The sequence below is a fragment of the Phocoena sinus genome, chromosome 16 (genome assembly GCF_008692025.1).
Source record: "Phocoena sinus isolate mPhoSin1 chromosome 16, mPhoSin1.pri, whole genome shotgun sequence".
NCBI classification, from domain to species: domain Eukaryota; kingdom Metazoa; phylum Chordata; class Mammalia; order Artiodactyla; family Phocoenidae; genus Phocoena; species Phocoena sinus.
The window spans coordinates 19,548,511-19,574,573 of NC_045778.1; the positions used below are offsets into that span (position 1 = coordinate 19,548,511).

At 36.3% G+C, this 26,063-nt stretch overlaps 1 protein-coding gene across 1 annotated transcript in view; it reads right to left on the minus strand.

Moving 5' to 3' along the window:
* Positions 1–26,063, minus strand: part of CTNNA3 (catenin alpha 3) — a 1,597,197-nt gene that overhangs the window by 729,155 nt on the left and 841,979 nt on the right. Inside the window, exon 9 of the mRNA XM_032609210.1 lies at positions 25,031–25,183. Coding sequence (XP_032465101.1) covers positions 25,031–25,183 — 153 coding nt within the window. The remainder of the gene's footprint in view (positions 1–25,030; positions 25,184–26,063) is intronic.

Consider the following 26,063-nt stretch of genomic DNA (forward strand, 5'->3'; position numbering starts at 1 on the left):
ACCTTGCCCTGAACTCTGAGAAGCAAAACTCCCTTTAGATTGTACTGTTGTTCTCCAAGTGTGGTCTGTTAGCATCAACATCATCATCTGTGGGCTTGTTAGAAATGTCAATTCCTAGACCCAACCTTACTTAAGTGAACCAGAAGCTTTGCTTGAATAAGCCCTCCCCAAAACCTGTTTTAAAAAGTCATCAAGGTGATTCTTTCACACATTAAAGTTTGCAAACCACTGTTACAACAGAAGGTAAATTATAATTAAAAATTCTTAAAGGATGTCTTAGCAGATTTAGGAAGTGGAAGCAATGCCTTCTGATGTAGATAAGGGAAGGTTTCTGGCATCTGAACTGAAAAGTAAGGGGGAGGTCCTTACAGGGAATAATCATGTGGAAGGGAAGGAACTGCATAAACAGATTTCCAAGGCCAGGGAAGGACAAATATACCACTGTATAAAGAGCAGGTAAGTCAAAATATAAAGTCTAAAGACATTATCAAAGTACTTTGTGAGTACCATGGGAGGAAATGTCTGATACCAGGAAGAGTGAGGGGAGGCCTCTTGGAGTGGCTTATACAGTGCTGGATCAAGAAAAGTAATTCCCATTTACAATGGTCATTGTAAACTGAGGACTCAGAAAACACAAATTCAGATTCTTAGAGCTTAAAGAGGCCTTCAGGATAATCTAATACAACTCACGACACAATTCATAAGTTCCTCCTCTACAAAATATTAGATAAGTCCAATTGTTCATGTGGCCTGTTAGGTTGTATTGCATGCTTACCAAGATTCCCTTATACATAAAGATATCTAATTAGCAAGGCAAAGGGTCCTTTTCCAGTGCTCTCAGTTTTTTTTTTTTTTTCCTGTCATTTTCACCTGCTCATGAATCAGTATTTCTGGATATGTACATTTTTTTTAAGTGTGTATTTTATTTTATTATTCATTTTTTGGCCACACTGCACGGCTTGTGGGATCTTAGTTCCCTGACCAGTGATCGAACCCAGGCCCCCAGCAGTGGAAGCATGGAGTCCTAACCACTGGACCACCAGGGAATTCCCAATAATATTTTTAATATATGTTGTGCTAGCCTGTTTTATTGTATTGCTTAATTAGTAAGCTTGTATTTTATACCATTTCCCCTGTGCCGGTTTTCTATCATTTATGCATGAAATTAGATAACAACATGAAAGACCAAAACAACTTATTCCATTGACAGGGAATGAAGAGGTATGAAATTAAATTATGTGGCATAAGATTCAGGATAGTCTAACACATGGGCCAAGGTTGCACTTACCCTTATCGTATGATTGGAGGAGCACCAAAAGCCCTGAGTGACCCAAAACACCTGCCCAAAGGGTGGTTATATTGGATAAATAAGATATATGTAGTTTACAGGGCCATGAGATTCCTTCAGATATCTACAGCATGAATAGGTATCATTGTATGTGTTTACACACAGAGTAACTGTTAATCTGTAAAGAGGACAGACCCATCGAATTAGGAAATAAGACTTCTAAAGAAGATAGACCTCTGCGAATAAAACTAATAAAATCATTAGGATTTGACTTTTTTATTTGTATGCAGAAGTTTGCTTATATGTAAATTAACCCTCATTAAGAGATTTTATAAATATTGATACTTCTGAAAAAATGAGACATCTTGTAGTTAGTAAGAGCTAGATACTCGAAATCCATTTTGGAGATTCATCAGGTTGTGTTCTCGCAAAGTCACAACTTATATTTCTGCTGTAAGGAAAACTATAATACATCCAACTGAATTGTAAAATGCCTAGCATGAGGTGCTTCTAGTTATTGATAAAAGAGAAAACCGTATAGGAAGAGTGTATTCAGAGGGTGAAAATGAGAACTCTAGAGAGAAGGAGGAGGAGACAGAGAAGGAAAAGCAGAAGGGAGGGGACAGAGAGTAAATTGTTGGTGGAAAGGCTACAGTCTCTAGAAAAGTGACTGCCATAATGCAGCAAAATCACTCTATAAGAACTTTATCTTCTTTTTCTAATAATTAATTTTTATTGCAGTATAGTTGCTTTACAACGTTGTGTTAGTTTATGCTGAATAGCAAAGTGAATCAGCTATAGGCCTCTTTTTTGGCTTTCCTTCCCATTTAGGTCACCACAGAACATTGGCTTCACTGTGCTATACAGCAGATTCCCATTAATTATCTATTTTATACATGGTAGTGTATATATGTCAACCCCAATCTCCCAATTCATCCCACCCCCTCTCCCACCTTGGTATCCATACATTTGTTTTCTACATCTCTATTTTCCCTTAGCAAATAAGTTCATTTGCATCATTTTTCTAGATTCCACATATAAGCGATATTATACAATATTTATTTTTCTCTTTCTGACTTACTTCACTCTGTATGACAGTCTCTAGGTCCATCTACATCTCTGCAAATGACACAATTTTCTTCCTTTTATGGCTGAGTAATATTCCATTGTGTATGTGTGTGTGTGTGTGTGTGTGTGTGTGTATATACACACACACACACACACACACATACACACATACCACATCTTCTTTATCCATTCCTCAGTTGATGGACATTTAGGTCACTTCCATGTCCTGGCTATTTTAAATAGTGCTGCAATGAACACTGGGGTGCATGTATCTTTTTGAATTATGTTTTTCTCCTGGTATATGCCCAGGAGTAGGATTGCTGGGTCATATGGTAGCTCTATTTTTAGATTTTTAAGGAACCTCCATACTGTTCTCCATAGTGGCTGTATCAATTTACATTCCCAGCAACAGTGTAGGAGAGTTCCTTTTTCTCCACACCCTCTCCAGCATTTACTGTTTGTAGATTTTTTGATGATGGCCATTCTGACTGGTGTGAGGTGATAACCTCATTGAAGTTTTGCTTTGCATTTCTCTAATAAAGTGACGTTGAGCATCTTTTCATGTGTTTGTTGGCCATCTGTATCTTCTATAAGGATCTGATTCCATGCTGGAAATAGAAGCTTTGGCCCATTTGTTAAGTTCTACAGCTAATATGTATGCACCAAAGACTGATTAGGTATGTTTGTTATAAGACATTTGTGCAGCTCTTCTTAGTTTAGGTTTCCATTTCTTTGAATTGGTCAAAAATACCATCCCTTTAGATAATTACAAAGCTATTTATTATGGAGGACATAGAGTCATGTAAACTGCATATGACATTCTTCTTTTTTTTTTTTTTTTTCTTTTTTTTTTGCGGTACGCAGGCCTCTCACTGTTGTGGCCTCTCCCGTTGCGGAGCACAGGCTCCGGACGCGCAGGCTCAGCGGCCATGGCTCACGGGCCCAGACACTGCGCGGCATGTGGGATCTTCCCAGACCAGGGCATGAACCCGTGTCCCCTGCATCGGCAGGTGGACTCTCAACCACTGTGCCACCAGGGAAGCCCTACATTCTTCTTTGAATTGTAGAATTAAGTGATAGAACTTTAGTGCTAGTATCACTTTATAAATTCTGCCACATCTTTATATAATGGAATGGTTAACACTTTGTCAAGTTCACTCAGCTAGTTAGTGAGAGTGTTGGTGAGGACAGAATATTTGTCTTGTGACTCAGTGCTGCTCTCTTTCTGCTGCTGCAAATCACCTCTCTAGATCTTATCTAATGGTCACTATATACTCAGAGATTAGCAGGAAAAAGTTGTTTGCTTTGCTTTCAGATTTTAAAATCTGACTTTGTGTTATTATATAATTGGTAAGTTTAGTTAGTTCAAAATCTCAAATACTGTTTCATAAAAAGGATCACTACCTTACACATGACCCCAAAACAAAATGCTTACCAAATAACTAGAGAAAAATAATTAGCATAATTAAGTTTCTTTTGTATTTCAATATTTGAAACTGCTCATTTCAGTTTACTCTTGAATCTCAGGTGTAATCACTATGTCTTTAGGAGTTCTAAGGGTTTCTTTACATTGAGAAATGAATTGCAATAAGGTATTTAAGAATTCATCTCCTCCAAGTGATTGTTTAATGACTTCTGAAATTTCTTATTTCAATTCTAAGTGTCAAATTCTTTTGGCCCCACTAACACAGGAGCTCTTTAAAAGACAAGAGTCACAATTTAGGACCCGGGCTTCATCATTTTATATAGATCGGCACAAACTCAGTCAGCTGTTCACAGTCAGCTCTGCCCTCAGCACCCTGTGGCTCTCATTCACCATGTTGTCATCTCCATATACCCAGTTATCAGTCACAACAAGGTCTGTGGCTCTCCTTTCAGTGTACCACGTTATTTGTTATCCTCAAGTACCAGGCTTTTCAAGTTTTGCATCTGCAGAAATATCAACACAGCTTCTAAACATTTTAGAACTTTATTAAAAAAAAGAAAAAAAAAACCCAGATGTACCTTATATTTGCTTATTCTGTAGTTGCTCAAGGCCATCCAGTAAACTTGGTAAAAATCACACCAAAGAACAAGCTCATCTGCTGGCATTAACTCTACCATTTAGAAACAAACATACTGTCAGGATGTACAGAGTATCTAAAAGACTAGAGTATCTGTACACCATCCTTTGAAAGCCAGGCCTTCTTCTAAAGAGTATAAAGTGTTCACATTTATTTTCATTCTATTAAACTACAGAATGGTGACTATACGCCCCATACATGGAGCGTCTGGTAATGCACAGAGCCAGAATTCTAGATATTGATGACTTAGAGAAAGAAGATATATAATATTACTCTATGATAAGACATGAGATTATGAGTCATATTAATGACATTTATAATAGGGGGCTCTGGTAATCACCCTTGTACTAACTAACTGTATGCCTTAGGCACTTTCCTTAATTTTTCCATTTGCAAAATAAAGATTACAGACTAGAAGTGCCCGTAGCCTCTTCTATTTGGTTGTCTCCTGTCCAATGAGATGTATTAAAGTTGATTTTTGTCATTTGGAGTAAATGCTAACATAGTACTTGACAATTTTAGAAAAACAGATTTCAAATCAAAAACCATTTGTCAAGACAAAGAAAGATACATTTTATAAAAGGTATATTAGAATTTAAAACTATGGCCTTTGAATCCACTCAAACCTGTGCACACACTGCAGCTCTGCCAACTTCTAATTGCGCGTGGTTGATAAGCTGATTCACCATTCTTAACCCTCCTTTTCCATCAAACGAGGCAAATAATATCTAAATGTGATAATTCACGTAACATTGTCTGACACACAAAAGCACTTACACAGGATAACTATTACTATAAGCATTATCCACATAGTATTCTTTTTTTCCTTTTCTAAGCCCTTGCATGTTAGCCATATAATTTTATCTTCACAGTACTCTGTAAGGTAGTATTATTCCCATTCTGTATTTGAAGAAACTGAATCACAAAGAAGTTCAGTCACTGCCATAGGGCATGTTAGGAAACAACTTCTTTGTCTCTCCACATAAAAACAGAAGGAGAGTCTAAAGTGAGAGTTCCCTGACTCCCCAAGAGTGCCAAATTTTGCAAAACTATTTTCATCCCAATAGAGTCAATCTTTAAAAGTTTGTTCCCACAACTTTAAATGTCTTCCCCTGACACACTGCTAAAAGTAGATGCATTGTGGTGTGTGTGCATGTATGTGTGTATGTGCTGAAAAATTTATCATGAATTGTGATTGGTAGAAGGGGTTATTAATTGCATACTTGGTACATTTTTGGTTAATAATCTCAAAGAATTACCCAAATGAAAAAAATATTCCTACCTCAATAAAGATCTATGAAAAAAATAAAAAGTAAAATCTAACTAAAAAAAATTAAATTAGATTTAAAAAAAAAAGATGATGATGGTAGAAGGCACAACAGAAACAAAATGCTGGTACACTATGACTTTCCCAGTATCATAGTGTCCACAGTCCAGTGGCAGAGCCAGAAATAGAAGCAAATTAAAATGTTTTTATTTTATATCACTTCAATGTTGCTTACAAGCTTAGAAAATGTCTATCATCTAGGGCCTTAATGTTTTATTTTTTCCTCTGTGGTCCACAGCTTGGAGAGAGAAGGTATTCAATCTATCAACAATGTAAAAAAAAAAAAAATCCTTCCTATTCTTAGGAAAATAATACATGAGCTGAAAAGTCTTAAGGATTAAATGGTTAATCATGGCCACATTTGTGAATAGGAAGTTGCTAAATCCATATTTATGTAGTGATCACACCATGGAAGGCTTCAGACCTCTCTATTTGGCTCTTGTAAAACTGCCTGTACTGCACGTCACACTCTCAGTGCAGCACTACAGTCCTTTTTTAATTTAGCAGGTAGCTTTGTGGCTGTGAATCTTCTGAACACAGATTGATTTATGGAAAACTGATCTCCACACCATCACTTAGCTATCTGCCAGTCACGATTCAGGTCCAATCTTTATTAGCTCCCTGCAGAAATGTCTGAGACTGACCACAAATTCCAGAAGTGACATGATGGTTCGTCATGGAAATGTGGTTTTCATATTCTGGAAGATTTAGAAAACAGGACTACAAAAAAAGAGACTCCCTTGATGAATAACTACTATAGTGTGGGTTGTTCTGTGACAATTCTTAGGGAGGAAGGTATCCTAGAAACAATCATAAAAATAGATGGATCTTGGGTGATCCCTATGCTTTTCCTCATTTATTTTGCTCTTGCTTTTTAAAAAAGGCTTATAGCAACCAGGAAAATAATAAAGTTCGGTATATAACGAGGGTATTCTTTTCCCCCTGGCATGAGCTCATAGGTCAAATGGGACACTTATACTGACAAAAGTCCAGATGTCTAAACAAAAGAATTGATGGTGACAGTCCATTTCTTAAAGAATGACTGTGCTTCCTGCTGTCAGTTCTTGCCACAGAGCTCATCGAGGTATCTCTGGTGTCAAAAGAATCAGCACCACCTCATGCCAAACCTAAGTAAGAAAATCTAATGCTAAGGGGCTTTGAAAATTGGAAAAGTATGATAACATAAAATGTATGCATCTGGGGATTAAAAGACTTCAACGTTCTCACAAGAATGCCAGATCTATTTGTGTTTTCCCAGACTTATAAATGGCAAGTCCATAGCCATTTATTGCTGAAAATTGTTGATTTTTTAACAATGAAGATCAGAAAGAGAAATTAAGGAAATAATCCCATTTACCATCACATTAAAAAGAATAAAATACCCAGGAATAAACCTATCTAAGGAGGCAAAAGACCTATACTCTGAAAACTGTAAGACACTGATAAAAGAAACTGAAGGTAACAAAAACAGATGGAAAGATATATCATGTTCTTGGATTGGAAGAATCAATATTGTCAAAATGACTATACTACCAAAGGCAATCTACAGATTCAATGCAATCTCTATCAAATTACCAATGGCATTTTTCACAGAACTAGAACAAAAAAAAATTTAATTTTTATGGAAACACAAAAGACCCCAAATAGTCAACACAAACTGGAGAAAGAAAAATGGAGCTGGAGGAATCAGGATCCCTAACTTCAGACTATACTACAAAGCTACAGTAATCAAAATAGTATGGTACTGGCACAAAACAGAAATATAGATCAATGGAACAGGATAGAAAGCCCATAAACAAACCCATGCCCCTCTGGTCAATTAATCTATGATAAAGGAGGCAAGAATATACAATTGAGAAAAGAGTCTCTTCAGCAAGTGGTGCTGGGAAAGCTGGACAGCCACATATAAATCAATGAAATTAGAACACTCCCTCATACCATACACAAAAATAAACCCAAAGTGGATCAAATATCTAAATGTGAGACTGGATACTATAAAACTCTTAAAGGAAAACATAGTTACCACACTCTTTGACATAAATCGCAGCAATATCTTTTGGGACCCACATCCTAGAGTAATGAATATAAAAACAAAAATAAACAAATGGGACCTAATGAAACTTAAAAGCTTTGCACAGCAAAGGAAACCATCAGCAAAATGAAAAGACAACCCACAGAACGGGAGAAAATATTTGCAAACAAAGAGACCGACAAGGGATTAATCTCCAAAATATATAAACAGCTCATGCACTTCAATATCAGACAAACAAACAACCCAATCAAAAAATGGGCAGAAGATGTAAACAGACATTTCTCCAAAGAAGACATACTGATGGCCAACAGGCACATGAAAAGATGCTCAACATTGCTAAGTATTAGAGAAATGAAAATCAAAACTACAATGAGGTATCACCTCACACCAGTCAGAACGGCCATCATCAAAAAGTCTACAAACAATAAATGCTGGAGAGGGTCTGGGGAAAAGGGAATCCTCCTACACTGTTGGTGCAGGATGCAAATTTGTACAACTATTATGATGAACAGTACAGGGGTTTGTTAAAAAAACTAAAAACAGAATTACCATATGATCCAGCAATCTCACTCCTGGGCATATATCTGAAGAAAACCATAATTTGAAGAGCTACATGCACCCCAGTATTCACTGCAGCACTATTTACAACAGCCAAGACATGGAAACAACACAAATGTCCATCAAAAGAGGAATGGACAAACAAGATATGGTACATATAAAAATTGAAATATTCCTCAGCCATAAAAAAAATGAAATAATGGCATTTGCAGCAACATGGATGAACCTAGAGATAACCATATTAAGTAAATCAGACAGAGAAAGACAAATATCATATGATATCACTTATATGTGGAACTTAAAAAAAATGATACAAATGAACTCATTTACAAAACAGAAACAGACTCAGACCTCAGAAACAAACTTATGGTTATCAAAGGGGAGCAGTGAGGGGAAGGATAAATTAGGAATTTGAGATTAACATACACACACTACTATATATAAAATAACAAGGACCTACTGTATAGCACAGGGAACTCTACTCAATATTCTGTAATAACCTATGTGGGAAAAGAATGTGAAAAAGCATGGATATGTGTATACGTATAACTGAAACACTTTGCTGTATACCTGAAACTAACACAACATTGTAAATCAACTATATTCCAACACAAAATAAAAATTAAATTAAAAAATTTAAAAAACAAAAAAGTGTTGAATTTTTGAAATCAGATAAATCTGCCACTTTGAGTGTAAATGTCCCCTTGTGGATGCTTTCCTAGGTGTAGTTTGTATCTTATGTGCTGCTACTTGATAGATGTATTACAACTCCTATCTAATTAATATCCTGGAGATTCTGGCTATTCTTTTTGTTCAATTTGTATAATTTTTTGTAAATTTTCCAGTTTTCTCCCTATAATTGATTCCTAGTTTCAAACCCTTGTGGTCAGAAAAGATGCCTGATATAATTTCAGTCTTCTTAAATTTACAGAGACTTGTTTTGTGCCTAATATATGATCTATCCTGGAGTATGTTCCATGCATGTTGGAGAAGAATGTGAATTCTGCTGCTATTAGATGGAATCTTCTGCATATATCTGTTAGATACGTCTTGCCTAATGCATAGTTTAAGTCTAATGTTTCCTTATTGATTTTCTGTCTAGATGATATATCCACTGTTTAAAGTGTGGTGAAAGGGGAAGCCCCCTCCTATTATTGTACTGCTGTCTATTTCTCCCTTCAGGTCTGTTAATATTTGCTTTATATATTTAGGTGCTCCTATGTAATGATAATGTGTTTTTAATTTCCAATTCTACTTGGTCATTGCTGGCTATAGAAAAGTGATTAAATTTTGTATGTTAACTTTGCTATAATCAACCTTCCTATAATCACTTCTTAGTTCCAGCAGATTTTTGTCCATTATTTCCGATTTTCTACATAGACAATTTTGTCATCTGTGAACAAAAACAGTTTTATTTGCACCTTTCTTCCCTGAGATTTTTTAGGCTAATGTTTATTGCAACGTTACTGCATTGTCAGACATTATCATAAAGGCTTTACTTGCGCTACTTCATTTAATTCTCACAAAATCTTTATGAATAAGTATGCTATTATATCCATCTTCCTAAGGAGAGATTTGAAGCCCAGAGAGGCTAAATAAGCTGCTCAAGTTCACACGATATTGAAGTCAGGACTTGTTTGTCTGATTCTATGTTCTTTCCCACTACATTAGTCTTTAGTGCCTTCTAGGATTCTTACAAGTTTTAGTATTAAAAGCAGCACCAAACTTTTTACTTACATTAGTTTCCAAGTAAGGCCAGCTAATTAATAGGCAAGTTTCCTGGCATTCACACAAAATACACACCACCACCGCCCCCGGCCCCATAAATTAACAAAGTAAGTAGAAAATCTTAAAATGGATTTGTTTAATGTAAGAAATAAGTTAAATTTGCTTTATTATTTAAATATTTAGTAACTAAAAATGTTTGGATGCTGGAAACTACAAAATACTGATGAAAAAACTCAAAGATACTGTAAACAATTAGAGAGATATATCATGTTCAAGAATTGGAGGACTGAATATTATCGAGATGTCAATTCCTTGTATACTGATCTACAGATACATGCAATTGCAATCTTAATCCCAGCAACAGTTTTGTAGGTATTGAAGGAATTGTACCAACTTTTACACAGAAAGACAAAGGAATTAACGTAGCTGAAACAATTTTTAAAAAGAACAGTATTAGAGGACTCACAACACCTGATTTCAAGGTTTACTATAAGGCTACAGTTTTTTGTTTGTTTGCAGTATGCGGGCCTCTCACTGTTGTGGCCTCTCCCATTGCGGAGTGCAGGCTCAGCGGCCATGGCTCATGGGCCTAGACACTCCGCAGCATGTGGGAACTTCCCAGACCAGGGCACGTATCCCCTGCATCAGCAGGCAGACTCTCAACCACTGCACCACCAGGGAAGCCCAAGGCTACAGTTTTAAAGACATTGCGGTATTGGTGAAAGGTAGACACATAGAGCAATGGAATAGAACGGTAAACCAGAGGTATACCCACAATATAGGTTAATTGATATTTAACAAAAGTAAAAACATGATTCAATGGAGAAATGATGCTGAAACAATTGGACATCCATATGCAATAAATACACACACACATAAACAAACCTTTACCCCTACCTTGCACCATATAGAAAAATTAACTCAAAATGGAATAAAAACTCAAGTGTAAAAACTAAACAGTAGGGCTTCCCTGGTGGCGCAGTGGTTGAGAGTCCACCTGCCGATGCAGGGGACACAGGTTCGTGTCCCGGTCCAGGAAGATCCCACATGCTGTGGGGCAGCTAGGCCCATGAGCCATGGCCGCTGAGCCTGCGTCTCTGGAGCCTGTGCTCCACAATGGGAGAGGCCACAACAGTGAGAGGCCCGCGTACCCCAAAAAAAAAAAAAAAAAAAAAAAAACTAAACAGTATAAAACTTCTTAGAAGAAAACACACAAGAAAGTCTTTGTAACTCTGGGTTAAGCAAAAGTTTCTCATATAAAACACAAAAGCGTGATCCATATTTACTAATATCGATAATTCTGACTTTTCAAATTTTAAATTTCTGCCCTAGATACTATGAAGATATTAACAAGACAAGCCACAGATATAAAAGAAAACCCTTATGACTTACATAAACGAAGGACTTGTATTCAAAATATATAAAACACTTTTAAACAATACAAAAATAAGTAAATAAACAACTCAATTAAAAAATAGGTAAAATGTTTGAACAGGCACTTCCCTAAAGAAGATATACAAATGGAAAAAAGCATAAAAAAATGCTTGGGGAATTCCACATGAAAATGAAATTAAAGCCATCCATATTTGAAATAAAGACATATAATTATATTCTCAGATGACATGATCTTATATATAGAAAATATTAAGCAGTATACACAAACATAGACAAACTATTAAAACTAATAAAGTCAGCAAGTTGCAGGATACAAGATCAATATACAAAAAATTGCATTTCCATATACTGCAAAAAAGAACCTAAAAATGAAAACAAGAAACAATAACATTTACAATAGCATCAGGAAGAATAAAATGTCAGGAATTAAATAAGAAAAGAAGTGCAAACTTATATGCTGAAAACCATAAAATGTTGAAATAAATTAAAGCAGTTCTAAATAAATGGAAAGACATTTCATATCTGTGAATCAGAAGCTTAACATTGTTAAAATGGAAATATTCCCCAAATTGATCTATAGATTCAACACAATCCCTATCAAAATTCCAGATTTTTTCCCTCAGAAATGACATACTTATCCTAAAATTCATATGGAAATTCAAGGGACTCATTATAGCCAAAACTATCTTGAAAAAGAAGAACAAAGTTGGGCTCATATTTTCTGACTTTAAAACTTATAACAAAGCTATAGTAATCAAGACAAGTGGTACTGACATAATAATAGACATATAGATCAATGGAATAGAACTGAGTCAAGAAATAAACACTCAAACTTACAGTCTACTGATTTACAGGATTCAATTGGAAAATAGTAGCCTTTTCAACAAATGGTGCTGGGACTAATGGATATCGCATGAAAAATAATAAAACTAGATTCTTCTTGAATATGTAACACCATAAACAAAAGCTAACTCAAACCTGATCAAAGACCTAAATGTAAGAGCTAGGGCTTCCCTGGTGGCGCAGTGGTTGAGAGTCTGCCTGCCGATGCAGGGGACGCGGGTTCATGCTCCGGTCCGGGAGGATCCCATGTGACACAGAGCGGCTAGGCCCATGGGCCATGGCTGCTGGGCCTGCACATCCGGAGCCTGTGCTCCGCGACAGGAGAGGCCGCAGCAGTGAGAGGCCCGTGTACCGCAAAAAAAAAAAAAAAAAAAAAGTAAGAGCTAAAATTATAACACTCTTGGAAGAAAACATAAGAGCAAATCTTCATAACTCTTGATTATTCAATGGTTTCTTAGATATGAAACCAAAAGCACAAGGAACAAAAGATAAAAGAGGTAAATAGCACTTCACCGATATTCAAAACTTTTGTGTTTCAAAGGATACCATCAAGAAATGAAAAGACAACACACAAAATTTTGCAAATCACGTATCTGAAAGAGACTTGCCTCTAAAATATATAAAGAACCATTAAATCTTGATAATAGAAAGACAAACAATCCAATTTGTAAAATGAATCAAAGATTTAAACTAGGGCTTTCCTGGTGGCACAGTGGTTAAAGTATCTGCCTGCCAATGCGGGGGAAACAGGTTTGAGGCCTGGTCCGGGAAGATCCCACATGCTGTGGAACAACTAAGCCCACGTGTCACAAGTACTGAGCCTGTGCGCCACAACTGCTGAAGCCTGTGCACCTACAGCCCATGCTCCGCAACAAGAGAAGCCACCACAATGAGAAGCCCACGCACCACAGCGAAGAGCAGCCACTGCTCGCCACAACTAGAGAAAGCCCGCGCGCAGCAAGGAAGACCCAATGCAGCCAAAAATAAAGTAAATAAAAATTTTTAAAAATTTTAAAAAAAGATCTAAACTAATATTTATCTAGAAAAGATATACAAGTAGGCAAAAAGCACATGAAATTATGTACAACATAGTTAGCCATCAGGGAAATGCAAATCAAAGCCACAACGAGACATATACACTAGAATGAATATAGTCAAAGGCAAACAATAACAAGTGTTGACAAGGAAGAGGAGAACTGAAATGCTCACACGCTGCTGGTGGGAATGTAAAATGGTACAGTTTGGTACCATCCTAAAGAGTCCCGCATTTTCTCAAATATTTAATATAGGGTTATCATATGACCCAGGAATTCCACTGTTAGGTATATACCCAAGAGAAATAAAAACATACACCCACACAAAAACCTGTATAAAAATGTTCATCAGAATTATTAATAATAGCCAAAAAACGGAAACAGCCCAGACGCCCATCAACTTATGAATGGATAACTAAAACATGATATACCCATACATAGAATTGGCCATAAAAAGAATGAAGTACTGATACATGCTACACATGATTAACCTTGAAAACATTATGCTAAGTGAACGTAGCCAGTCACAAAAGACCACATGACATATGATTCCACTTACATGTAACATCCAGAATAGGCAAATGTATAGAGACAGGAAGTAAATTAGTGATTGCCTAGTTTAGGTGAGATAAAATGCTTTAAAAATAAGTGTGATGGTTGCACAACTCTGAGAACATTCTAAAAATCACTGAAATGTATACTTTAAATAGGTGAACTGTATGGTATATGAATTATATCTTGATAATTTTGTCACAAAAAAGATATTCAATGTCATTAGTAATTAGGGAAAGGCAAATTAAAAGCATAATAAAATAATACTACATACATTAGAATGGTGAAAACAAAAACAAAAACTTTGACAGTACCAAGTACTGGCAAGGATATGGAGCAACTGGAGCACATATACATGGCTGGAGGGAATGCAAAGTAGTCTAGCCATTTTGGAAAAAAAAAAAAAAAATTGACAGTTTCTTATAAAGTTAAACATGCATGTATCATATAACTGTCTGTACCATATGAGAAATCTGTACTCTTCACTTCTGGCACATTAAATGTACCAGTCCTTCTGTCTCTGAAATAGCCCTCTTTCCCCTTCTCCTTTGCCTAATTTGACTTTTAAACCAACAGCCCTTTTAAATTTACAGCTTTAAGCCAATTCCTCAAAATTGTAACATTTTTATCCTAAACCAAGCCAATAACCACAAATGTCCCCAACAGGACCCAGTAGTTCATCCCTAACATCATTTTTCACATCCAAACACAATTGCAATTTACTTTTCTTTACTTTCTCTTAGATGGTAAGCTCCAATAGGGCAGAGTCTATCTTTTCTCTGTCTGTGATTGAATCCCCAGCACCAGTACAGCTCCTGTCTTGAAAAATATTTATGTGAGGAATAGGTGGCTTTTTGCAAATATAATGCAAACTCTTTAGACATCAAGTTGCTAGCAAAGGCAAATTAAAGCAACTAGATGTTCTCCTTTGACACTTCGATTAATAATTTGACTATACCAACGGTTGGAGTGAAAGAGTGAGAGGGAGAGTTAAAGTGAAAGAAAGATATGGGGAGGACAAAGGGAATTTGTAGCAGTCATTTACCAGACTGACTGAAAGCACAAAAGTCAAACCCTCTAAGGATGTTCTGCTTTTATTTTGGCACACCATGAATAATTTCACAAAAATGTCAAAGAATGATTTAGAAAACCCAAGTCTCTTTTCATGCTCCTTATACGTTAGACAAAGTGATCAAAGGAATGCAGAATAAATTTGACTTTGCCACTAATGACAGCATTTCTTTTAAAAGTATCAAATGTAACACTTCCATTGTGCAGAAAGTTCCAAGTGTAATTGATTTCTCACGAAAGGAATTTTCTGAACATACACAGCTATAGCTTTAACTGGGTCTAACATATATATGAAATATCCTTTGGCAAGATCCCCCTTTCTCTCTCCCCATTCCTACCCTAGAATTGCTTCCAAGCAGCAGAGGAGATAAGAGGAAATAGCTGATCTTCTCTGGGTTCTTAACCCTTTGCAATTCACCTCCTATTTCAAAGTTAACCACTACAGGAAAGAAAATTGGAAGGAGCCCACTTACCCAAACCAACCTCCTTTCCATAGCTAGCTTCAATACCTGATTCTTACTATCAGGACATCCTCCAGATCTTATCTACAGCTCCTTCAAAAATTCATCTTGGGGAAGCTTGTCTTTCATAACTTGACCTCAGAGACTGAAAAAACTAGTGGTCCTTGGCATTATGTATTGGTACAAATGATGAAATTGTGGTTTTGTTTTTATTTTGTTTTAAACTGATTTAGTTGTCTACACGTAGAAATCAAAAGATTTTTACATTAAAATCTATATTTATGAGTTCTTTTAAGAAATTGTAATGCCTGAGAACACAGGGCCTGCTTTCATACACAGCAATAATTGACCAAAGATAATTTGAGGGGGCTCCCCTGGTGGCGCAGTGGTTGAGAGTCCGCCTCCCGATGCAGGGGACACAGGTTCGTGCCCCGGTCTGGGAAGATCCCACATGCCGCGGAGTGGCTAGGCCCATGAGCCATGGCCACTGAGCCTGCGCGTCCGGAGCCTGTGCTACGCAACGGGAGAGGCCACAACAGTGAGAGGCCCATGTACCGGAAAAAAAAAAAAAAAAAAAAGATAAGTTGAGGTCAATCCTTTAAACTCAGTTTATGTTCTCCATTTCATCAGAGGCCCATCTATGGAGCGTTTACATTCATTACTTGTCTGTCCCCTGCTGTAAACATTTGAATTTTCTGCCCCTCCCTTAGGGATGCTCTGCACACAAGGTTATAAAGGGGATGAGTGAAGGGGAACCCCTAAATGCATTTTAGGTTAGGAAGAATACTTCTAATAAAATGCTCTGCAATTTTGAATTTAATACGGCTTTGTGGACTAAGGGAGCTAAATAGTATAAATAACACTGATTATAAGGCAAAATATATTTCAAGTTCCAAACAATCACCTTAAAAATGGACTCCTTGTACTATTTCATCAGAAGATGATGCCTGATCTCACTTAGGGCGTACATCCTGGACTAACCACTAAGCGTTAGCTATGCAGTTACCCAAGAGTTACGAAGAATGACCGAATGCAGAAGGATTTCAAGGGCATAAACGTGTGCTTCTGACTTTCTGCTTCTCTAGCTAAGGATGGTAGAATAAGATCAGAGATTTTTAGAAAAAAATGAAATCCACTCTTGGAACTTTTGCAGCTTGATCCACTTAATAGCAGGTCTCTTGTCTGAAAGCATTCAGAAAGGTTTTTCCTCTCTCCATCATGGAATGAAACAAGTAAAACTTGGGCTCACTTTCCATTTTTAGATTTATTGGGCTTCCTCTATTCCTTTAATTTCTGCCACTGATAGAAACAAGTTGATTCCCTACTCTGTCATTTATTAGATGTGTGACATTAGGCTAGTTGCTTCATTTCTCTCAGCCAGGGTTTCCTTATCAGCAAAATGGTAATAAAAATATTTTTCTCAATCACATTGTGAGCATTGATGATATGAGGTAATGAGTATAAAGCTCTTTGTATGATGCTGGTACAGATTACTAAATCTTTTATTTATTTTCCTATATTTTCTTCCCTCGTTTTTCTCTTATTACTAAAAAAAAGTTACTTTTATGCTATGAAATCCATAAAATAACCACTCTTCCAATACTTTTATTTAACCAGCCTCCTTCACCCAAGTTATCTACACATATAAAACAAATAAAAGAACTCTTCTCTTTAGTTTCTAGAATTTTGAATGTCAGGAAGAGAGATTATTTAATCCTTTACTTTCCATTTACAGATCATTAAATTGAATTCCATAGAGGCTGAGTAATTTGCTAAAGTCACCTAAGCAGGGGAGTAGAACTCATATGTTTTAAGACACAAAAGACAAAAATGAAACCAGTTCTCAACAGTAGGGCTCTGCATAAATGAGCTGTATAGATCACATTGCAGGGACTCGCTATTTTTGTTTTTAATTGAGTGAAATAGTGAATTGATTAAAAGAAATAGATTAGCTCCAACTTGCATAATCAGACTGGTGATTTAAAAAAAAGTTTGGCTTCTAGGCCTGGGATTATTCATCAGTAACTGTCAGCATGTTTGCTTGTTAACTTTTGGCCAAATACCATCATGAAGTGTAATATGGGGAAGTTTTCAGTTTCAGAGAAGTTTTACACATTAATTAATTACATATCAAAATGTTGGGTACACAATTTCAGCAGGAGATTTTTTTGCACGTGCCGTTTTATTGCCTGTTAATGTTCCTGAAAAACACTTTTATCTGTATCTGGAAGTTGCATACAAAGGTCCAACAACTACAGTATATTTGACATCACCTTATAAAATAAATTTTTTTTTTTTTTTCGGTACGTGGGCCTCTCAGTGTTACGGCCTCTCCCATTGTGAAGCACAGGCTCTGGACGCGCAGGCTCAGCGGCCACGGCTCACGGGCCCAGCTGCTCCGCGGCATGTGGGATCTTCCTGGACCGGGGCACGAACCCGTGTCCCCTGCATCGGCAGGCGGACTCTCAACCACTGTGCCACCAGGGAGGCCCTAAAATGAATTTTTTAAGAGGAAATTTTCATTGCTTATCAGGGGTATTGGAGATTCAAGTAACCTCTTTCCAGATTGAAAAAAAAAAAGAACACATGTTAAAGAGAGGAAAGGGAAGAAGAGTAATATTCACTGAACAATGATGTCCACATCATGTGGCACTTGGTATTTTAATGTGTCAACCTAATCTTACTGTTATCTTCACTTTACAATGGAGTATGCCTTTTACAGGACAGATACAAGAGACACTAATTCACTTTCCCAGGAACATCAAGAAAGTCTCCATATTTCACACTTTACTCAGTAAGACACAGTGTTACCATTTTTAAGATCTCCTATGGGATTAACGGACGTTCTACTTCATTTCTTATACTAATTCATTCAACAATGATTTATTGAATGTTGTGCTTACTGTATATCAGGCCAGAGAAACAAAAACAAAGGCTCTAGAGTCCCAGAGTCCAGCACAGTACATGGCACATGGTAGGCACTGAAGACATGTTTGTTAAATGAATGACTGTATGAATGAATGAATACACTCTTGTCCTCATCTTGCCAATCACCTGTCTAGAACTGCACTATCTAAAACAGAGCCATGAGCCACTTATGGCTATTATGCCCTTAAAATGTGGCTAGTCTAGATTAAAATAGGCTGTAAGTATAAAGTCTATAACAGATTTCTAAGACTTAGTACCAAAAAATGTAAGACATCTCATTAATAGTTTTTATATTGATTACATGTCAAAATGATAATATTTGGAGTATACTGGAGTAAATAAAACATATTAAAATTAGTTCACCTGTTCATTTTTACTCTTTTTAGTATGGCTACTAGAAAATTTAAAATTATATATGTGGCCTGCCTTCTATTTCTATTGTATAACATCAATCTAGTGCCATTAAGTCCTGGGACACTTGTTCTCTGCTCCAATTTCATTATTAAAACTAGTTTTCTTCTCTCCATTTATTGTAGGATAATAAGTAGGTTTTAAATCCAGTCATTTTTAAATGCCAGCTTATGTTCATGAGATTCGAAGCAATTCGGGGAGGTTAGAAATTTTTATGTTCTGATGCAAAATAGCCACCACACAATATGACTTCCCTTGAGATTCTTCCCTGCTGAGAAGCAACTGCTGCTTTCCAAATCCATTACTGGATCCAGTTCTATAAGACGAAATCTAACTTCTTCACCCTAGCATTCCAATACTCAAGGCTCTTCATCAGGTACTGCTATCCCACTTCATGCTCCAGCCAGTTTAAATCTAGATTTCATTTTATTCTTTATTCATGCTGTTATCTCCACTTGGAGTTCTAGTTTTTCATACCCAAGTCCTGCCTAGTTTTTAAGGTTTAATGTAAATATTGCTTACTTCACGCTGAATTTCCAAACTACTCTAAGCCCATATAGTTTTCTTTCTCTTAATTCCGAAACACTAATATTCCATTCAAAAATAAACTACACTTGACTATGGAAAGTCTCTGACTTGTCTATAATTGTATCACTGAACTTTCCCTGTATTCCAAAGACCATGAATAGAAAATTTATAAAGAAACCTCTAAAATATGGAAAGGTCACTCCCTGTGCTTTCACGCTAGGCTTTGAAGAATCATGTTCATCATGTCTTTTAACTAAAAGAAGATTAAAATGCTGAGCAGTTTCTAATCCAGGGAGTGGGCAGTCACACCTGTGTGCTCTATTCTATATAAGCAAAACCATTTCTGACTTAGCTATAATATCCTTTCCCCAGCAAAAGAGGAGAGCTGCCAAGATGCTCACTGAGAACAGTTGTTGGTTTGTGTAGAACAGTTGTTGGTTTGTGTACAAGCGTAAATATGGGTTTGTTCTTTTTTTTTTTTCCTTTTTTTTTTTTTCTTGTCGAGGACGAGAAAGAAGGAAGAATGGGATGGGTCTCTAAAAGCTTGATTTATTTAGAACCAAACATATCCTTATTTGATAACAGATGATCAATTAAAGCAATGCGTGACATTTGAACAGCATTCTGTGAAAATGCAACGATATTAGTAGAGCTGATAGCAATGAGCACTTCTTGCAAACAGCAAGAGTCCCCCTCTAAAGTCTTCTCTCTTGGCACTGGGGCTTTGCTAAATCTGGCTTGCCATTTTGTGAGTGGGAACAATCAGCTTTGTAGGTTGGAGGGAAGTATTATAATTAAATGTCCACCCACTTTTTCCTTTTTGATGAAAGGCTCCCATGAAACTTACTAAAATAAGGTACATCAAGACATGAATTTTTGATGAATAAGTCAAAGCACTGACAAAGCTGGCTTTTCACATAGAGAAACTTCACTAATTCACAGGAAATTTCCAGGTCTTGATCATTAACACTGGCAGGCTTAATAATAATTAATATGATAAAATCCATGGAACAAACAGGAGATTTTATCATTTAATTGGTAGCAACTGTAGTGTTCAACCTGAATTGACTTGCTGAGAACAAATTGTAATATGATTCAGAAATAATAGTGGGGGTTTTAAAAATTAATTTTAGAGAAATATTTAATAGCCATTATAAAAACAATGTCTTTATTGACTATATAACGGCATTCTTCTGAATAATAGTTACATTACCACATTAAAGCTACAAACTTTATCTCTGAAGTGGGCTAAGTTCTTTAAAGATGTTATCAAATTGTCACAAACTCCTTCTGAAGGAGATCTGGAGCAGGGTTTATAGTGTCTGTCTGCTTTTGATGACTAATGGCAAAGCCATTTGCTAATATCATTGTGTAGTATTATTTTAAAGTATCTTTGTACAACAGAGTAGGGAGGTACTCAGATAATTGGGATCAGGCATATATGTCAAGTCCAGTTACTGGAATCCTCAGAGTCAACTTTTTAGAGAGGAAGAAAACTGAGCGAGTGTTATGAATGTGTTTCTTCATTTAAGACAGATCTATTGAGAACTAGCTTATAGACTTTGCTATGAGAGGAAGCTTAAAGCGATAAAAAAATAAAATCCTTACCCTCTAGAATTACTGAATATTTTTCTTTTTAAGATAAAATATTTTAAACTTCTTGTTTAGTAGATATTATTGGTGGAAGCCAGTAGAGTTAACGGTGCCCTAAGACACCATCAGTGCAACATCAAAGTACTGGGGAGCACAATTCAATAAGCACATTAATTGCTAATTGTCATTAATTGCTAATCACTATGTGAGCTTAATTTTTAAAAGGCCAACCTCGACTCCTGTGTCTCATTCTTACTGTGCCTTGGTGGATCCAAAAACACAGACTAACTTGGATGTTCAAAGTAGGAAAAGCTTTGCATAACAGTTACTTAATTCAACATAAGTAAAATAAAATTAGCCACAAGGATGTAAGTTCTCCAGTTATTGGTACTGCCCAGGGTTTTATAACCATCATTTCACCCATGGTCACTTTATGTTAAACTTACTACATGGTAATAAAATAGACATGACTTCACTAGAGAATGGGAATGTTCAGGCCCGATTTATTGGCCACTTTTTTCCTCATTCTCATTTCTTTCACCAATACTCCAAATCCTTTTTGTTTTCTAATTATTACTCACAGAATTTCTTAAGGCTTTGTGATTTTGCTTTGTGTTCAGTTCGACTTTTTACTATCCCTTTCGTAAAAGTTATAAGTTAACCATTCTCTAAAGCACTCCTTTAACAGCATGGACTTTTTCTGATAGGAAAAGGTCTGATAGGAATTCTTTAAAAATAGACTTTTTTTTCCCCACTTATGTCTTACTTCAACAAGTTCACTTTTAGATTTTAAATTTCTCTGACAAACATAGTTGAGGTATCAAAACCCAAACACATTGAAAATAGCTTTTTCTTGAAGTCATTTAGTATCGAATCTGCGCTGCTATGTCAAATAACCCAGCTTGGGAATAAGATGGGTATATGTGCTTGTCTGTGTAGGGGGGGGTGGTTAGGAAAAGGGACGTGTAAGACTGGTAACCAATCCATCCATACAAAGTGAACTCACAACGTCCTCTGAAACTGATATATTTTAGTTCTCTTATTTCCTCAGACTCTGCCCCAGACACTTTTATCTCAATGTTTGTAGTAAATTAATGATGATTTTCTCTCTTGCTTTGGTTAGACAGCTCCTTTCAAAAAAGAATTTTCCTGGGACATAAATGCAGCCTTCTTTTTTTTCCTTCTTGATATATATAAACAACCTAGTGTTTGAGCAGTATACTTAAAAACCATTTTCATTTTCTCCTATGTCTATATCTCTTAGAGAGCTAGGAGTCTTTCAACTGTAACAAGTATTTCTCAGATCTTAAAATTTTAGAAACTGGTAGTGACCTTAGACATTATCTTGTTTAACCTTCACTTTACAGCTAAAGCAAATGAAGCCCTAAGAAGAGACGTGTGAATTAAAGGTGGCCACAAATACTCTGCCGCTCCTTCCAGTGAGACGTGGAGTCTCCTGCTGCCTCTTCTCTCCTTGTGCTTGGGCAGGCTCTGTGGTTGCTTTGATCAATAAAGTACAGCGGAAGCTGTACTCTGCCAATTGCTGGGCCCAGGCCTTAAGAGAATGTCAGCTCTACTTCCTGTTTCTGGCTTGCTCTTGGGACTTCTCATCTCAGAACTCAGAAACTACGCTCTGAGAAGCTGAAGCCACGTGGAAAGGCCATGTATTTATTGGCTGGTGCTCCAGTTGACAACCACAGCTAAGCTCCCCGCTGACAGCTAGCATGCGCTTTCAATCATGTGAATGTACCATCTTGCTTGTCTAGCCAAATCAAACCTTTGAAGGGTTCCATCCCCAGCCAGTATTTGACAACCAGCACATGAAAGAGACCCTACATGAGAACTGCCCAGCTCTGCTCAGTCAACCTGCAGATCAGTAAGAGAATAACAAATGATTATTCTAAGCACTAAGTTTGGGGATGGTTTGTTAACTAGTAAAAGCTTACTAGAACTGAAGACAAGTTTCTAAGTAATATCAGAGTGAGAACTGGAAGACTCCAAAGCCAGCATAATCTCATTATAATGTGTTAAGGGAACCAAGAGTTAAATAAGACCCATTCTCAGTCCCCTAGTAGCTCAAAATTCCAAAATCTGTTATTGTTTCATATTCACATGAACTACAGAATTTTCAAAATCCTTAAACATTTAAAATAGATTCTTAGAGCTCTATCTACATAGCAATAAACTGTCATTTGGTAATAAAATAAGGTAGTATTCTCAAGTGTTTCTGGAAGGCAGTGCCTTACTAATAAGCATCATGAAAGAAAGAGAACTTTAGATAAATTGATTTGGGGAAATTCTGACTTAAAGAGAATTCTTTATATCTGGATTTTTCAGATACGTAAAATCTCCAAGAGGAGAAATAGAACTTTTTCCCCAAAATCGTGGGATCAAGGAATCCTTTATTGAGCACCTCATGAGATTTATGTTTCATTAGAAACTAAACTGAAAAATAGGAATAAGGATCCAACGTTATTAGCACAAACCAACTTTTACTTTCAGAATATTTCACCAAAAAGTTATTTTCATAATTTGGTGTTCCTTCAGCTTAGAAAACACATTTCTAGACAAAAGATTTATGATATTCAGGAGCCACACTTAGGTGCCTTTAATGACCTGCTCCTCTGTTCTGCTCTTTTAACTTTTAACATTTTCCTTTGGGAATAGTTACTAAATATTTGAGGAATGAGTACAAGAAGGAATAAATAAAACTAGATAAGTAATAAATAGCTGAATTAATTATTTAAACACGGTAAACCCGGAAATCAGCTTCGACTCTCATTAGCTTGTTTTAGGTTTTGTATTTTTATTTCCACATAAGGCCAATGGGAATTACATCAGCTGCCCTGTCTCACAGAGTTCTTGGCAAGTTCAAAGATTTCAAAGTCGTAGGTGGGGCAGTTTCAGGGCTGAAATTATATCTTAGTAATCATCTATCTAGCCACTCTTATTTTCTAGACGTGAAGACTGGGACCCAGCGGAAGTGCTAGCTACTTCGGAAACTTCCTTCCCAGTTGATCCACATTAAAGATGTTGGAAAAGTCCTCTACTTTAGTAAACGTCGTATAGAACGTTTACTATACAACATTTCTAATGCAAGTGGGGACTATTTCTAACACAAGTTTTACAAGCAATTTGGCCCCCCAAATACATATTTCATCACAGAATTCATGGCCTATATAGGAAGGTGTGGCAGTCAAAACATTTAATAATCAGCATAGCACAGGCATAGAACATTTAATAATCAGCATAGCACATAGCACTGACAATGAGTACTGACACAAGCCATAAACAACTGATAGAGTCACACTGATGGGTACCAGCAGTGTATCGCTCTAGTACAAGGATCTGGTCAACCACATGTTCCCCTTCCTTCCAGTACTCCTGGACTTACGAGTACTGTCACTTTACTGGGGTTAGGAATTCTTCCATTCAGGCTTTCTCTTATACCGTGGTTGTATTATTGATGTCCATAAGACAGTAAATTCCACTACCTGTCTTCTAGGAATAGCCCAGCACTTCATAGCTCCTTCAGCAATATGGCCCCCCTACCCCCCAAATCATGGGGCATTTCCATGTTTCCAGTTTCCAAGCAGGAGAAAATTACAGTTTTATCATCTCCTCTTGCCTCTACTGGGACATGGACAAATCCACTATCCCTACTTAATTATTCTGTGTTTCTCTATCCCTGTATACCCTACATTCATGTCCTATAGTCATGTTTCATAGTTGAATATGATTTGAAAGGCTGAAGGAGTAACAACCATGAAAAGATGGGAGAGAAACAATAAAGTGGCATGAGAGAAAGCATCTAATACTTTTAAGTTAGAATAGGAAGAAAGTATTTGTAAGGATAAAACCTGTGTTTAACCAGGTTTGTGTATGTGTGTGTGTAGCTCTGAAAATACACATTAAGAAAATATATCGATCATATTTTCATAATTCTTTCTAAATAACTTGCTCCTTTTCCAAGCCATTGAGGGATAGTTTATACAATTTGACATACATACCTTCATAGTACTTTGGCCCAACTCTGCTTCATTTGCTATAAGTGGACAAAAGTTTTTATTTGAATCCAATTCAGCTATAAATGCAGAATGAGAGCCCTATTCTCCTGGACTTAGAGTAGTTACAGTTCTAGCACACTCACCTCTACAAGCCTGCTGGTGTGTTCACGAAATATTGCAGCATATTCTTTTATTTCCTTTTCCCGGCCATTCTTGGCAGCTTCAATGAGAACCAAAAGTGGGACTGTCGTATCCAAAAAGGAGTCTGACACATGATCTATAATAGCCTTACGGAGCTGAGGAGAAATAAAAAATTCAGTTGTTTTTTCTTTTTTTCCAAGAAATAGTTCTTGTTATTTCCTATTTTTACAATCTCAGTAATTACAAAATTTCTTTTTTATGTATTTTTGCACAGTCTCTAAAATCATAATATTTAAGACTGTATGAATGTCACTTACAATGCTAAAGCAAGCTAAATATCCAAGAAAAAAAATCATCGAGCAATAGCTCTCTTGCTCTCAAAAATGACTCTCTTTTTTCTTAAATTGTACTTAGCCCAGAGGTCAGATTATAAGTGATAGTACTGTACTTTTCCCTCAAAGAAATTGCACTATTGTAATGTTTATGCATGTGTACAAACAACATTGTACATCATGTATTTTCATAATTACAAAAGTATAAAATGTTTTCTACTTTGTTGGAAGAACTCATGATAAATTTTGATTAGCTGAACTGTAGACTTCATGGTAATTAAACCAAGTTAGATCACTGATTATGCCAGTGGGTAACAGATTAATAGAGCAAGGAGAATAGAAAATGAGTTTGATGTCCAATTTTCTCCATTTGCATTAACTGTTCTTGCCCTCACACCTTAAGTTATTAAACAAGTATAACATTCTACTACAATTAGTTCTTTTAAATTAGATTATGTGTAAGCTTATAAATGACAATCAGGCAATTACTCTACTCAGCAGATATTTTATGAAATTTAAAACTGAGTTGGAAAATTAATGCATTGTATTTATATAATATTGAGTCCTTAAAGATCACAGTATCTTGAAATGTTTCATTAACAATGTCAGTGATTATGAATGGCTCCAAAGTTTTTGGTCAACTCCCTCAATTTAATAATCTCTGTAATAAAGATATGACTAGGTATCAGACAGGGAATTTGTA